This window comes from Pristis pectinata, chromosome 1 (genome assembly GCF_009764475.1).
Source record: "Pristis pectinata isolate sPriPec2 chromosome 1, sPriPec2.1.pri, whole genome shotgun sequence".
Taxonomy (NCBI): Eukaryota; Metazoa; Chordata; class Chondrichthyes; order Rhinopristiformes; family Pristidae; genus Pristis; species Pristis pectinata.
In genome coordinates, this window is record NC_067405.1 from 89,207,527 (window position 1) to 89,223,188 (window position 15,662).

Here is a 15,662-nt window from a genome sequence, read left to right on the forward strand (position 1 = left end):
GAATGGTTTAGAGGGATGTGGGCCAAATGCAGGCAAATGGGACTAGCTCACGTAGACAACTTGGTTGGAGTGGATGAGTTGGGCCGAAGGGCCTGTTTTCATGCTGTATAACTCAATGACTATTTTCATTCCCACTGAACCAAGCAGATAAGGATGTGATGGGCAGTTTTACACACTGCTGTTTAATCCATTGCACTATAGGGTGTACTGAGTGATCTCCAGTTGAAACTAAAGCTGGTCAACATACTGGTGCAGGAAGGATTATTCCAACCTTTTCATAGAGGCTGTCAATGAAATCACTGCTGTAATGTAAGAAACTCCACAGCCAATGTGTGCACAACAGGATTCCATAAGAAGTAATGAAGGGAAAAATAATCTTGGGGTGATATTGGTTGAGGGCTAAATATTGACTGGGTTAACATGGAGAGCTTAAATCCTATTTCCAAAACAGTGCCCTGTGATTGTTTACATACAAATTCGGTTTACACTGCATGTGAAAGATGTCAGATTCAGGCAATGCAGCGCTGGATGTCCGCCAGTCGAGTCAAGAATATTTTTCTCCAGAGTTTGCTTTCAAGAGGTTAATCGATAATTCCAGGAGGCTCTAGGCAGACCTGTGCATGATTCCTGAGCAAGGCAGTGGGAAACCCAGTTAATATTTCACTCACCCTCCCTCCCACCCCCTCAAACCTCTGCAGGGATCCACTGTGCCAATACAGCACTCAACCTCACAACCACTCTGCCTGGAGAAAAATTATTGGTTAGTAAGGACAAGTTTCGCTTGTGTAAATGAGCAATGGCGCTATAAATGCAGCTGAAGGGATATTCCATAAACTTGCTCAGTGTTGTAAGGTTGACAACTGTTCTGCCACCTCTTGTTCTAGCTCTGGAACAGGGCAAGAAGGAGCTCCTCAAGATCTACATCTGCATTCCAAATGCACATTGGTTCCCTAAATATTCCAGTTTAACAGAAATCCAGACAGTCTGAGTTAACCCCAGCTTTTGTGAGATAGAATTCTCAATTTCTGCTTGTCCTGTGTGAACAATATTTAGAGCATATCCAAGAAACTTAGAACTGAGAGGAAGGCTATTTGCCTCATCATATCATCTCTAACAATCCATCCAACGAGCTCCACTCTCTCTGGGCTGACACCAAAGCCTGGGAAATTATTTCCTTTTCAAATACACGCCCAATTTATAAGCAGATGCCAATCTTACTTAATAGCTGAAGATTTACAAATTGAACCCAGTTAATGTGTTCCACTTTGCCACAAGCTCTAGAACCAGGAGTCAGGAGTAGAAGAGTGACAAGCCCAAGATTTAAGGCAGAGGGACATAATATGATGAGATCCAATAGAAGATGGGAATAGGAACTGGAGCTCTTGACGTTTGAGGCGGACCTTAGAATCTTTTCCAGTCCTGTGCTTAACTAAGCTGAATTGCTAATTGAAGAGGTCTCTTGTGTGAGGTCTTCCTTTACGATGTCCTGTTCTTGTGGTATTGTGAGTGAGCTGTGACCCCCATTCACGCAGGGTGAAACCATACCACGTTAAACCAGTGCTTCAATGCAGGCATTACAATGGTGGACAGAGGAACATTATAACAGTGTGACAACTCCCTCCCCCCCTCCCCCACCCTCCAAAGCCACATAAACAGATGAAGGAACAATGTGCAAAGTGACTGCTCCCAGTCTATCTTCAACAATCTGTTCTACAGCATGTGAGAAAGAACAAATGAGAGACATCAGTAGCTTCTCTATGTTCAATGTTACACCACCGACACTTTGGATTGAGTGTCCAGGACCTCAAGCTGTTTGGTGGGATACACACCCAAGTCAGATCAACAGCAGGCTGCTTGTTTGATTGTGTGTTGTTGAGTCCTGCAAATTGTCCATCCATTTCGACCAAAACTCTTAGTTCCTCTGACTGCAATAACATACAAACTGTAAGTCTGCAAATGAACTTACCTTGCCTTGTCTTCACCCATCTGTTGCTGAAAAGATTTTAACCAGAAAACTCCCGTTGGAACCTTTTGGGAGTTAGCATTTGGCCGCTTCTGAAAGAAATCCAGAAATATCTCCCAGTCTTGTAACTCCTGTTGGAGTTCAAATCTGTAGTTGAACCCTATCAACAAGGGGGCACAAACCACAAACCTAGCACTGACCAATCTCAGGGAGAACTAAAGAGATCAAGGATGGTGCACTGCAGAACTAGCTTGATCTTCCAAGGATTGTGATGGAAAACGAAATGACTCATTTTGATATGAGGGGCTTTGTAGACAGGAGGGGAGGTGAACATGAGGTTGGAATGAGCACCGTGAAGGGAGGGTTGGAAAAATTTGGAGAGAGGATCCCAGAATTTGGGAGCTCAGGCAGAAGACGTGATGGGATGAAGTGGGGGGGGGGGGGGGGCTGTAGGGAACGGGAGGGGTGCAGAGATCCCAGAGGACTGCAAGGGGTTGGAAGAGATTACAGAGATGGGGAGTGGGTGTTGTATTTGGGTGGGAGGAAGGGAGACAGGACCAAGCGCGGTGGGTCATAAGGATGTTTCCAGGCAGGAGTTCCGTCGGATATAATACCTGCGGCCGTCCCCCTCTCGGCCCTGGCAGGGCCGGTGGACGATGAGCACAGGGAAGAAGCGGGCGTCGTGGTAGTTGGGCGGGCTGTCGCTGATGGCCAGCTGGCTGGAGTAGGAGCGGCACTGGTCGTCGCGGGCGCGCTCGTTAAGGTTGCTGCTGCGGCTCCGCCAGAGGCCGGTGCGGCCGGAGCCGTGCACCCGGCACAGCGAGAAGCGGCTGGTGTCCAGCGAGAAGCGCGAGTGGCTGCGGCCCACGTTGCGGGAGAAGATGGAGGAGCTGCTGGAGCGGCCGTCGCAGTCGGCCCGCACGATGCCGCAGGTCGAGTAGCCGTTGCAGATGGAGAGCGAGGCCAGGTCCATCAGCACGGCCTCCGAGTAGCTGGGGATGAGCTGGCGGTTGGTGCGGATGTGCCACTCCAGCTCGGTGCTGTCCACCGTGCCCACCCGGGCCACCGGCGAGCACAGGCCCGCCTCGTCACTCGGCGTGGCCGCCGCGTACTCCAGGCCGAAGAGCTTCTCCACGTGGTAGTGCACGTAGGCGGTCCGGTACTCGACCAGCACCCGCAGCGGCCACGACAGCATGAGCAGGCCGGCCGCCCAGAAAGCGTAGTGGGAGATGTACCAGGGCAGGCGGTCGGGGTTGGCGTACACCATCATGTAGTCCTTGAAGTCCACGTTCTTCAGCTGCATGCCCTCCCGGGCCTCCATGTAGTCGTCCAGCCCCTCGATCTCGCTGAAGAAGTGCGCCCGCTGGTTCAGGTAGCAGTTCTCCGACTCGGTGTTGGCGAAGCTGAAGCACTTGGTGAAGCGCAGGCGGGTGGCCGGGTGGCGCTCTAGGCCCAGCAGCTGCTTGGAGACGTCGCGCACGCCGCAGCGGCCGTACTCGAACTCGGCCTCGGCCACATGCGTGTTGACCCGTTCGTGGTACACCTGCGTGGTGGTGTAGGCGTCGCCGTTGCGGTAGCGGGTCACTTGGCGGGTGCGCCGCACGAAGTGGTAGCTGATGGCCTTCCACCAGATGCAAGGGGTGGCCCGCTGCATGCGGCCGATGCGCTCGTACACGCTGTCGATGTCCGCCTTGTGCTGCAGCTCGCTGCGGGCGTGGCAGTGCCAGCACTCCACCAGGTAGACCATGTAGAGCATCGCCAGGAAAGCCAGCGGGATGTACACGTACCCGTTGGAGCAGGGGCTGTCATGGTAGATCATGGACTTGCCCTTCAGGGAGCTGTCGAAGCTGAGTTTGGTGACCCGGGTTAGCTGGCACCAGGCTACAGCCCCCAGGCAGCCATACATCAGGAGTGAGAGGATCAGACACTTCCAGTGTGACTCCCTGCACACAGAGGTACTCAGTGACTGCTTCGCCGGTCTCTGCTGCTCGTGGTCCATCCCAGGAAGCAAGGGGAAACAAGAAATGGAGAATTATTAACGCGGATGGGAGCAGGACACTCATCACCTCAAGCCCACATCCAATCTCTCCGGGCAGCTCTGGTACAATACATTCTATCACTCTACACCATCTGTTCTCCAACCATAGAGTGCCCTCTAACATCCTTACCCTCATTTTATCTCCTGCCTCTCTTGATGATCCTCCATTTCGTCTACCATACTTTGTCCCCATGTAACCCACTGCACTGTAGGCTCACAGGCCTTGCACGAACTACTACATTATGAACTCATTCCATTTACATCTTCTCCCACAGGCCAGGTGATGGCGTCTGTGTCAGGAACCTATCTGTTTGGTCATTACACTAGCTTCATGGATGGCCCATTTCCTGGAAACATTATACGTTTAGTCCCTAAGGTAGCATTAAAAAGCCCCAAACTCTGAACCCAAATTGTTTGTCCTAAACCAACTGCTTCTGAAAATTGCATTGTCTGAAAATTGAACTTTGCAAATATCATGTGTTGGAATTCAAACACAAAAATTGTAGGTGATAGACATCTATAAAAAAACCAGAAAATTCTGGAAACATTCAGCAAGTTAGGCAGCATCTGTGGAAAGAGAAACAGATAACGGTTAGATTCAGTGACACATTTCCTCTGATTATCTCTCCATAAATAAATTCATTTTTAAAAATGTATGCAGAAAAGGCCAGCATTTATTACTCATCCCTGACTGTTCACAAGCAGGTGGTGGTGAGCTGCCTACTTGAACTGCAGCAGTTATACTGGTGGAGGACCTCCCACAGAGCTGTTACACTGTTGGGAGTTCCAGAATTTAGACCTAGCAACAATGAAGGACTGGTTGTATACTTCCAGCTCAGGATGGTGCATGACTTGGAAGGGAACCTGCAGGTGGTGGTGCCCCATGCACCTGCGACCTCTGTTTCTCTTGGTGGTAGAGGTCATGGGTTTGGGAGGTGCTGGCAGAGTAGCCTGGGTGAGTAGTTGCAGCGTATTTTGTAGATGGATCACACTGCAGCCATTGTGCGCCAGTGGTGGAGGGAATGAATACATAGGGTGGTTGTCCAGAATGGTGCTTTTTATGGCACATTCATCCAAGCAACTGGAGAGTATTACATCAAACTCTTGATTTGTGTCTAGCAAATGGTGAAAGGGCTTTGGAGTGTCAGGAGATGAGTTGCCCACTACAGGGTAATTAGCATCTGACCAGCCTTTTAGCCATGGGATTTATGTGGCTGATCCAGTTTAGTTTCTGGTCGTTGGTGTTGATGGTGGGAAAGTTGGCGAAGATAGTGCAAAGGTAGATGGTTAGACTTTCTGGTTGGAGATGGTCATTGCCTGTCAAACGTTACTTCATAGAAGTTTATGAGATTATGAGAGGCACAGATAGACAGCCAGTGTCTTTTTCCCAGGATTGAAATGTGTAATACTAGAGGGCATACATTTAAGATGAGAGGGGTAATTTCAAAGGAGACGTGCAGGGAAAGTTTTTTATACAAGAAGTGGTGGGTGCCTGGGATAGTGGTGGAGGCAAATATGACAGAGGCATTTAAGAGGGTCTTAGATAGGCACATGAATATGTGGAGAATGGAGGGATGTGGACATTGTGTAGGCAGAATGTACTAGTTTAGTTAGGCTGTTAACTACTATTTTAATTAGTTCAGCAAAACATTGTGGGCCAAGGGGCCTGTTCCTGTACTGTACTGTTTTACGTTCTAGTTTGTCAAGGTAATCAAAGGAAACCTAGCACCTTTGTGGGGTCCCTGAGCTCCAGGCACCCACTAACAAAGGGAGACATGGTTAGGTTTTGAATAAGAATTATGTGGGTTGTCCTGTTTGGGATTGAGGTCTGGCTCAGGAACTAGAAGGTGGTATGTAATCCGATTCTGTTGGGTGTCCACTCCATGGGCTGACCAGGATTGATGTGCAACTGGGAGAGAACATGAGCTTCCTAGAAACCCACTGCCCGCACATCTGAACCTCAGTTTGGGGATTTGTTTACTCATGTTCTGGGAATCTCAACAGCAGGTAGCATAGACACTTGAGGTCAGGGGGGCACAGAACTCTTCCGGCCATGTGTGGCCCCACGAAGAGCAAACATCAGTCCTAGAGAGAAGTCGTCATTTACCTGATGACAAAGCATGTTGGACCTTGCCCAATGCATTACAATGATCAGATGTGTCGTGTCTGTGCTCTTGTGGGTTCTTATTGCAGTAACATGCAGAGAGAGCAGTGATATAGAACATTGAACACTATAGCACAGTACAGGCCCTTCGGCCCACAATGTTGTGCCGACATTTTATCCTGCCATAAGATCTATCTAACCCTTCCCTCCCACATAGCCCCCTATTTTTCTATCATTCACATGTCTATCTAAGAGTCTCTTAAATGTCCCTAATGTATCTTCCCCCACAACCTCTGCTGGCAGTGCGTTCCATGCACCCACCACTCTCTGTGTAAAAAACCTTACCCCTGACATCCTCCTTATACCTTCCTCCAATCACCTTAAAATTATGTCCCGTCGTGTTAGCCGTTGTCGCCCTGGGAAAAAGTCTCTGACTGTAGGAGTCAAAAAGAGCTCTAAGAGGTGAGTCTAGATATTTGAGCCTCCTCTTAGGAACTGTGCACTCTCATACACATATGTTCAAATACATCACAAATGATATCACACTTAGTTACATATACTGCACTGAATCCTAGTTTTAAAGAGTGAAACTAGCCATGTTTACAAATTTACAATTTAAATGATTCCCTGATCTTCAAATTCTTTTTGACCTTTATAAAGGAACTGTTGTGGCTTTTATTGATCCTGGAGACTGATAGATGTTGGTGCAGCATCCATCTCTGGACTCACTAAAGGTCAATTTCTTCGGTTGTGTTTTGAGTCTATATCAATAATTGTTAGAATCACTTCAGGAGTATATTCAAACTCACAATCATCCTCACTATACTATCTTGCACTGAGATCTAGTGTTCTAAGTGGAGGTCTCTGACTGTCTCACTGACTCTTACAAGATAATAAGATATCTTTATTAGTCACATGTACATCGAAACACACAGTGAAGTGCATCTTTTGCGTAGAATGTTCTGGGGGCAGCCCGCAAGTGTTGCCGCGCTTCCGGCGCCAACATAGCACGCCCTTAACTTCCTCACCCATACATCTTTAGAATGTGGGAGGAAACCGGAGCACCCAGAGGAAACCCACGCAGACACGGGGAGAACGTACAAACTCCTTACAGACTGTGGCTGGAATTGAACCTGGGTTGCTGGTGCTGTAATAGTGTTATGCTAACGGCTACACTATTGTGCTTGCCCATAGATAATTCTTGGAACGATACATCTCCACAATCTCGCAGGTATTCTACTTCCTCATTTCTGAACCGCCTAATGGTCAAGGTTCATGAACTTTATACTGGAACCTGAATCTCCATTGTTCATAGCCTTCCTTCCACCTTGCCTTCAAGATTCAGCTTAACCAGACTCAAATGTGTCCTAACGCTTCTAAATTAGTATTTCTGCAGGGATGTATTTGTACGTTCTCTGTAAGGATCTGTAAGGATGTATTCTGCAGGGAGTTGAGACATTGATCTATATCTCAGAAGAAAATCTGTGAGATGATACTGGATTTGTCTTCCATAACTTGCTTCCTTAGTGCCCCTTTCACTACATGTACTGATCTAGAGGCTAGATGTTAAGGAGAGGTGAAACAATGTTGATTCCATTTCATTTTAGAAACTGCTCGAATGAAAAATATCTAAATTATGGACTATTACCCAATATAAATTCCACAGGAAGACCAGGTGTTGAAAAAATGTATTTGAATTCTTCCGTAATCCTCAGTGATGGTGCAAGACCCATATGCTTTACCTCAATCTATTTTGAATAGGTGTCCACTCACACCAGGAAGTCAGCCACACCTTCTCATATTTCCTTTCACCACAGGAGGTCCTTTGGCCCATCATCAATATTGGCTCTCAGACCAATCCCATCAGTCCCTTCCTCCACTTATTTCCCTGTAACCGATTCTCTCTTACATGCCTATCAACTTCCCCCTTATTGTCCTGCCATCCCACCTGCACAAGGAGCAATTTACAATGGTCAATTAACATACATCTTTGGGATATGGGAGGAAACCGGAGCACCCACGGGGTCACAGGGAAATCTCACAAACTCCACACAAACAGTACCCATGGGTGGCACAGTAGTACTGCAGAGAGTGTAGCTGTCTCACAACTGCAGTAACATGGGTTCGATTTGAGGTTTTAATTCTTTGAGCCAATCTTTCCTGAACAGAGATGGTTTGTTTGCATAATTGGCCACTGCAACTGGTAACTTTACTTTCTGGCCATAATGTGAATCTCCACATTGATTTGAAGTTTTCAGTGTCTCACCAGAATATGTCTTCAGATTTAGTCTGTTTTTCCCTAATGGTACTTTTCTGCACCTCATAATGTACATATCTCTGCCCATAATCTAGCAGTCAGCAATTTTATTGATGTTCATATCGACATACTGGTCATTAACTTACATTCATTTTAAAATCACTACATTTTCTATTATTACTGCAAATAGTATGCATGCTATTTAACCTTTGTTCTTCAGGCTGACTCATCAGCTTCAGTGTAATACAAACCTCTCCTTTGTAACTCCCTGTTATCAGTGTTTCCCTTTTACTGAGAGCCTACTTGGTTGACATTATTCTGCCTTGCCATCCCAGTCTACCTTTGTACATGGTGGCTATGCGCCCTTTTTACACTCTAAGCAGTTTGTTACTCCAAAATGAGGGTACACTGGTGGTGCAGTGATTAAGTTATTCGACTGGCAATCCACAGCATGGGCTAACATTCCAGAGATTGGGGTTCAAATCCCATCATAATAGCTGTGGAATTTTAATTTAATTTATAGTTTGTTCTAAAGGCAGCACAGTGGTGCAGCTGGTAAAGCCACTGCTTCACAGCTCCAGCAATCAGGCTTCAATCCTGACCACCAGTGCTAGTTTGCACATTCTCCCTGTGACCACGTGGGTTTCCCCCAGGTGCTCTGGTTTCCCTCGTCATTCCAGGAGGTGCGGGCTGGTGGATTAATTGGCCACTGTAAGTTGCCACTAATGTGTCGGTGATCAGTAGAATCTGGGATAGTTGATGAGAATGTGGGGAGAATAAAAAGGGATCATTGTAGGATATACAGTATGTAAGTGGGTGCTTGATGATCGGCATAGACTCTGTGGGCTGAAGGGCCTCTTTCCGTGCTGTATCTCTCCAAGGACAGTCTCCTCTGTGTGGTCTGCATTACATCAGCAGCAAGTTTTCCCACCTATCGTTATGCCAAAGAAGTGGATTTACTGTTGGAGCTCCTGCCATTGAACCATGCACCACATTCACACTGATGTTAGGCACCAACTGAAATCCTGTCACTTTCTGAAGCCATTTCCAACGATTTTCCACAAATGCTCACATATTAAGTCTTGCATCTTGCATATTAAATAATTTAAATGAAACCTGCTGATCCGTTAATCTTGACCTGCAGCTCTTGGATCAGAAGTGTGTCAAAATTACACGAATTCTTTAACAGTACTTTACCAACACTAATGATCTCCCTGACCATTAGTTTCTGGTCCCAACTTTGTAATTTTTTATGATCTCTAAGGGAGCTGGTTCAAAAGTGATTCTGATAACTCCATCACCTCATCAAATGAAACATCTTTGGCCTTGTGTGCATCAGGAGCCCTGTTAAAATGGTGTATGTATCCTTGCCTTGTTCCATCAGTGTGATTACTATCCTACATTCTCGTATGAGTTCATTTTGAGCAGGCACCATTTCACCCTTGCCTTCAATTTCAATACTGTTTTCCCTGAAAAATCAGTTCCACGTAACTGAAGGGCTCTGTCACTTTATTATAAACTTCAAGGCCTGATGAAGCCAGACCAGGTCTGATTTTCCACAAATGCTCACATATTAAGTCTTGCATTTTGCATCTTAAGTAATCTTGACCTGCAGCTCTTGGATCAGAAGTGTGTCAAAATTACACAAATTCTTTAACAGTACTTTACCAACACTAATGATCCCCCTGACCTTTAGTTTCTGGTCCCAACTTTGTAACTTGGGAAAACTTGCTGCCATCTTGCACCATTGCCGTTTTAACAGCTGCAAGGCTTAACTCGACAATCTCAGGCACTTTTAATTCTCCCATGTCTGAGTCTAAACTTGAGTCCCGTCGCTTCCAGTCTGCCTGATGAATCAGTGTGACTGCCTTACCACCACAGGCATACAGTGCTTGATGCCGTCAACAATTTCTCTGTTTTGAGCTGCTTAAAATCTTCTTCAATCCTTACTTGTCACCAGGCAGTATTCCCCTTGTGATCTTGTGCAGTAACGTGTGGAGTGTAATGCACGGGAAACATGGAGACCTCTAAGAGGTGCGTTTAGGTTAGCTGGGGTTCTTAGAGTGTGTATATATATACACATGATCAAATATGTCACAATTGCCATATACTTTTTAAATATACTACATTGTTGGAACAATTTCCCAAACTCTTCTTCCAGTAAACAAGACTCAGCACAGTTGGGATAATTGGATGCCAACTGGATCACAATCTTGATCCGTTCATGGAGGATACTGAAACAAAATTTGGCACTGCCGCTGAAGTAGGTCCTGACGATAGATTACCAGAAGCTTGATCAAAATGAATGCCTTTTAAAATTCTCCCTAAAGGAGAACAGAACAGGGAAGAGAGGATTAGAAAGAGAATTCCGGATCTCAGGGCCTTGGCAGCAAAACGCAAGGCCTGCCGGTGGCGGAAGGATGAAAATCAGGAATACTGATGAGGAGGTAACTAGGTCGACTTAAGAGGCTGCAGGAAATTAGAGAGATGGAGAAGAGTAAGGCCATGGAAGGATCTATCATAAGGACAAGATTTTAAAGTCATTGCTGGGCCAGGGACAGGAGTAGGCTAGCTGGCATAGGGATAGACTGGTAAAAAAAGTTTGGAGTGATTTAAGATGCAGACGGCGTTTTCGAATGAGCAGAAGTTAATGTAACGTGGAAGATAGGAGGCTGGGCCGAGAAACACTGGGTTAGTTGCCTGGAAGTAACAAAGTGTGAGAGTTTCAGCAGCTGAATAGTTGAGACAGGGTGAAGTCTAGTGATGCTATAGAGATGGAATTAGGTGGCCTTGGATTTCACACAAGATCACAAGACAAAGGAGCAGAAGTAGGCCATTCGGCCCATCGAATCTGCTTCATGAGCTAAAATAAAACTATTCCTATCTAACCCCAATTTCCGGCCTTATCCCCATATCCCTTGATACCTTGACTAATTAGATACCTATCAATCTCGTCCCTAAACGCCCCCAATGATTGGGCCTCCACAGCTGTATGTGGCAAAGAATTCCATGATTTCACTACCCTCTGGCTAAAGAAATTTCTCCTCATTTCTGTTTTAAACAGGTACCCTCTAATTCTAAGATTGTGCCCTCTAGTCCTGGACTCACCCACCAGGGGAAACAGCTTAACCACATCTACTCTGTCCAGTCCTTTCAACATTCTAAATGTTTCCATGAGGTCCCCTCTCATTCTTCTATACTCCAATGATTACAGCCCAAGAGCCAACAAACGCTCATCATAAGTAAGCCCTTTCATTTCAGGTTGGGATCTCAACTTGGAGTCAATCACAACACCAAGGTTGTGAAGAGTTTGTTTCAGATGGATGTCTGGGAGAGGAAAAGGAACTAACCACTGTTCTGTTTATCTCCGAGCATCCAACATTACCATTACAATCATTGAAGCAATGAAGATAACAGACCTTACTCTAGAAAATGCTGGGAACAACCAAATCAAAATTGCCGATATTCACTCTTTGGCGTGGGTTCTTTGGTCTGGGTTCTGAGGCTGAGCCCTGCTTCACACACTTCTCCTGATATTTGATTTTGTTTATAACTCCAGTTAACAACTTTAATATTGTCATCTATTCCAAGACTACTCACGGCATCTTATATCAAGTGGCCTACCTCCAAGGGACATTAGGCAAGGCAAGACTAGAGATCCAAACCGATGCTGGTGCCTTTGTGGCCCTAGGTGACTGTGTGATAAGAGGGAGTGAGTGAGCCTGGTGTGAGTGGTGGCGATCGTGATTGGCTGGTGGGGGGCAGGTGGGGTGGGGAGAATGGTGGTGGTTTGCAACATCTTGCATTCTTTAATTGTGGTTGGGACTGAGCTTTTCTGTATCTGCTGGTTCCACATTCAGAGAAAAATTTTATTTATACAGCACAGTAACAGGCCCTTCTGGCCCAAAAAGCCCACACCGCCCAATTACACCCATGTTAACCTACCAACCCGTACGTGTTTGGAATGTGGGAGGAAACCAGACCACCCAGAGGAAACTCACGCAGTCACGGGGAGAACGTATACACTCCTTACAGACAGCAGCGGGAATTGAACCCCGATCGCTGGCGCTGTAATAGCGTTACGCTGACCGCTATGCCACCATGCCACCCAAAGTATATTTAAAGTATTAACAGAAGTATATTTAAAAATCTCATCTTGCGATCACGGCCCCATTATGGACCACCTACCAGAGCCTGTGTGCACCAAGTGTTCCCGATTGCCTCAGTTCCATGCAAAGCCTCGCACAGGCATTAGGTCCTCTTATATTCAAAGGAGCTAATACCTCTTCCTGGCTTGGGTGCTGCACAGTGATTCATAAGTGTCACAGAATTGTAGTTGGGGTACTTAATGAACACCTGCTTCCTGCCCACCATATTGGAGGCTCAGAGGAGGGAGATAAGTGCCAACAGCTGGGCTTTGTGCAGATGGATTTCTTGGCCATTATCTCTGCTTGCAGTGTGGTTGTTGAAACCTTCCACTAGTTGCTGGCTGGCCAGGTTTACTGATTTCTTGCTGAGAAATTTTGAGGTAAATGGTGCAGCTAAGATGTGATTATACCCTTGGAAGGCTCCACAAGGGGGGGCGGTGGGGGAGGGGGAACATCTGTTCTTATTTTCCCTTCATTTTGCTCCAGCTCTGGACATATTACAGTGATCTATGGTTTGTGACTTGTTGAACCTGCCATAGCGTAAATTTCTGCCTCCCAGCAGCTGAATTACTTACAAGACACTTCAGACATTTAGTTGATGGTTATTGACACCTTGCTAAGAATTAGGCCATAAGAACATAGAACAGTACAGCACAGGAACAGGCCCTTTGGCCCACAATGTTGTGCCAAACTAATTAAGCTAATGACATCTAACTAAATGATGATAGGGCAAAGATTTAATAGGAAACTGAGGGGCAACTTTTTCACCATAAGGGTGGTCCATATAAGGAATGAACTGTCAGAAGAAGTGGTTGAAGCAGGTACATTAACAACACTTAAAAGACACTTGGACAGGTACATGGATGGGAAAGGTTTGGAGGGATATGGGCCCAATGCTGGCAAATGGGACTAGCTTAGATGGGCATCTTGGTCAGCATGGACCAATTGGGCTGAAGGTCTTGTTTCCATGCTGTATGACTTTGTGACTCAAAACAAATCCCTTCTGCCTGCATATGGTCCATATCCCTCCATTCTCTGCATATTGATATTCCTATCAAAGAGCTTCTTAAATCCTGCTGTCGTATCTGCCTCCACCACCAACCCCGGCAGCACATTCCAGGTACCTACTACTCTCTCTGTGAAAAAAAAACTTGCCCCGCACATCTCCTTTGATCTTTCCCGCTCTCATCTTAAATGCATGCCCGCTAGTATTAGGCATTTAAACCCTGGGAAAAAGATACTGTCTGTTTGCTCTATCTAATACTTCTCATAATCTTATAAACTTCAGGCCTTCCCTCAGCCTTTTGCTGTTCCAGAGAAAATAACCCTAGTTTGTCCAACCTCTCCTTCTGGCACTAAATTGCAGAGAATTAATTGCCATGGATTGCTTTGTTCCATCTCACAGGGGACAGTGGTACAGTGGTTAAATTATTGGACTAGCATCCATGTTCCTGATTGTTTATCCAGAGATAGTTCAAATCCCATCATGGCAGCTGGAAGATTTAAAGTGATAGAGATTTCTAAAATTATGGGAGATATAGATAGGGTAGATAGAGTCTTTTTCCCAGGGCAGAAATGTCAAATACCAGAGGACATGCATTTAAGGTGAGAGGGTGAAGTTTAAAGGAGATGTGTGGTGCACGTTTTTCCTTTACACAAAGTGTGGTAGGTGCCTGGATTGCACTGCCAGGGATGTGGAGGAAGCAGATACAATAGTGACGGTTAAGAGGCATTTAGACAGGCACATGAACATTGGTAAATTGGTTTATTATTGCCACATGCACCGAGGTACAGTGAAAAACTTTGTTTTGCATACCACCCATACAGATCATTTCATTACCACAGTGCATTGAGGTTGTACAAGATAAAACAATAACAGAATGCAGAATAAAGTGTTACAGTTATAGAGAAAACATGCAGGGAATGGAGGGATATGGATCATGTGCAGGCAGATTGGTTTAATTTAATTTGGCATCATGGTCTGCACAGACATCGTGGACTGAAGGGCCTGTTCTTGTGCTGTACTGTCCTATGTTCTATGATAAAGTAAATCTGAATACAAAGCTAATGACTAATGAAACAACAGTATTTTTATTAAAACCCCATCTGGCTCACTCATGTCCTCCAGGGAAGGAAATCCACTATCTTTACCTGATCTGGCCTGTATGTGACTCTGAATCCATCAATGTGATTGAATCTTAATTGCCTCCTCAGTCCAGGGGCGATTAAGGATGGACAATAAATGCTGGCATTGCCACTGATACCCACCTCCTGTGAATAAAGGATAGAAAGAAACTTCCTGTCTTTTCTTCTGCTTTGCTTGTGATTGGTTTCCCAGGGCTCTTATGTTTCACCAAACTGAGTTGTTTCAAACTCAAACGTGCGTGTGCATCTCTCAAGAATTTTATTCCCATTGAACTCAGACTGCCAGTTCTACTGATCGTTGCACACCACGGAATATGGTTACATAGGAGCAGGAGAAAACCATTCAGCTCTTTAAACCCATTCTGTGATTTAACTGGATCATAACTGCACTGACCTTATACTAACTCTATGTATATTAACTCTGAAACACACCTCAATACCCTCATTCACTAAAAATCCATCACTCTAAGAACTGACAGCTCCATTTAACCCCAAACATCCTTAGCCCTTTTGCGGTTGAGAATTCCAAATGGTTACTTTTGAAAGGAAAGGTACGTTTGATTTTGCTCATAGTTCTAATTATATCACAATAGACAGGGATCTGAATCCTCGTGTTGGATGAAATATCTTTTTTTCCTGTTTACCCTGTTGCAACCCTTAAATATTTGAAGTCCTACCTATTGTAACAGGCCCAAGTTCCATCAACAATGAGGGAAGAGTGTCTCTGCACATTCCATGTGTTGAGACATTTCTAGACTGAACTGAAAACATCGATAAAGATTTTCTCTCATCGATTTATTTCAACTTTGGACATTCAAAGGGAAAACCATTGCAAATGGCAGAAAATGACAAGCTCCAAGAGAATAAAATCAGTCCCAGCTTGTTGTATTTGCAGAGTGCTTATAGCCTCATATATATGTAAAGAGAAGAATTTCAGAGTTATTGTGCTGTTGCCAGTTATATTGACTCTGCAATATCATGGAAAAACTGATGCAAAGTCTTAGCAG

At 45.4% G+C, this 15,662-nt stretch overlaps 1 protein-coding gene across 1 annotated transcript in view; it reads right to left on the bottom strand.

Annotated features, from left to right (window-relative positions):
- Positions 1-700: 700 nt before the first annotated feature.
- Positions 701-15,662, bottom strand: part of LOC127572747 (transmembrane protein 151B-like) — a 32,783-nt gene continuing 17,821 nt past the window's right edge. The window contains exons 2-3 of the mRNA XM_052020338.1: positions 2,578-3,947; positions 701-2,055 (exon numbers count right to left, since the gene is read on the bottom strand). Coding sequence (XP_051876298.1) covers positions 2,004-2,055; positions 2,578-3,947 — 1,422 coding nt within the window. The 3' untranslated portion in view covers positions 701-2,003. The remainder of the gene's footprint in view (positions 2,056-2,577; positions 3,948-15,662) is intronic.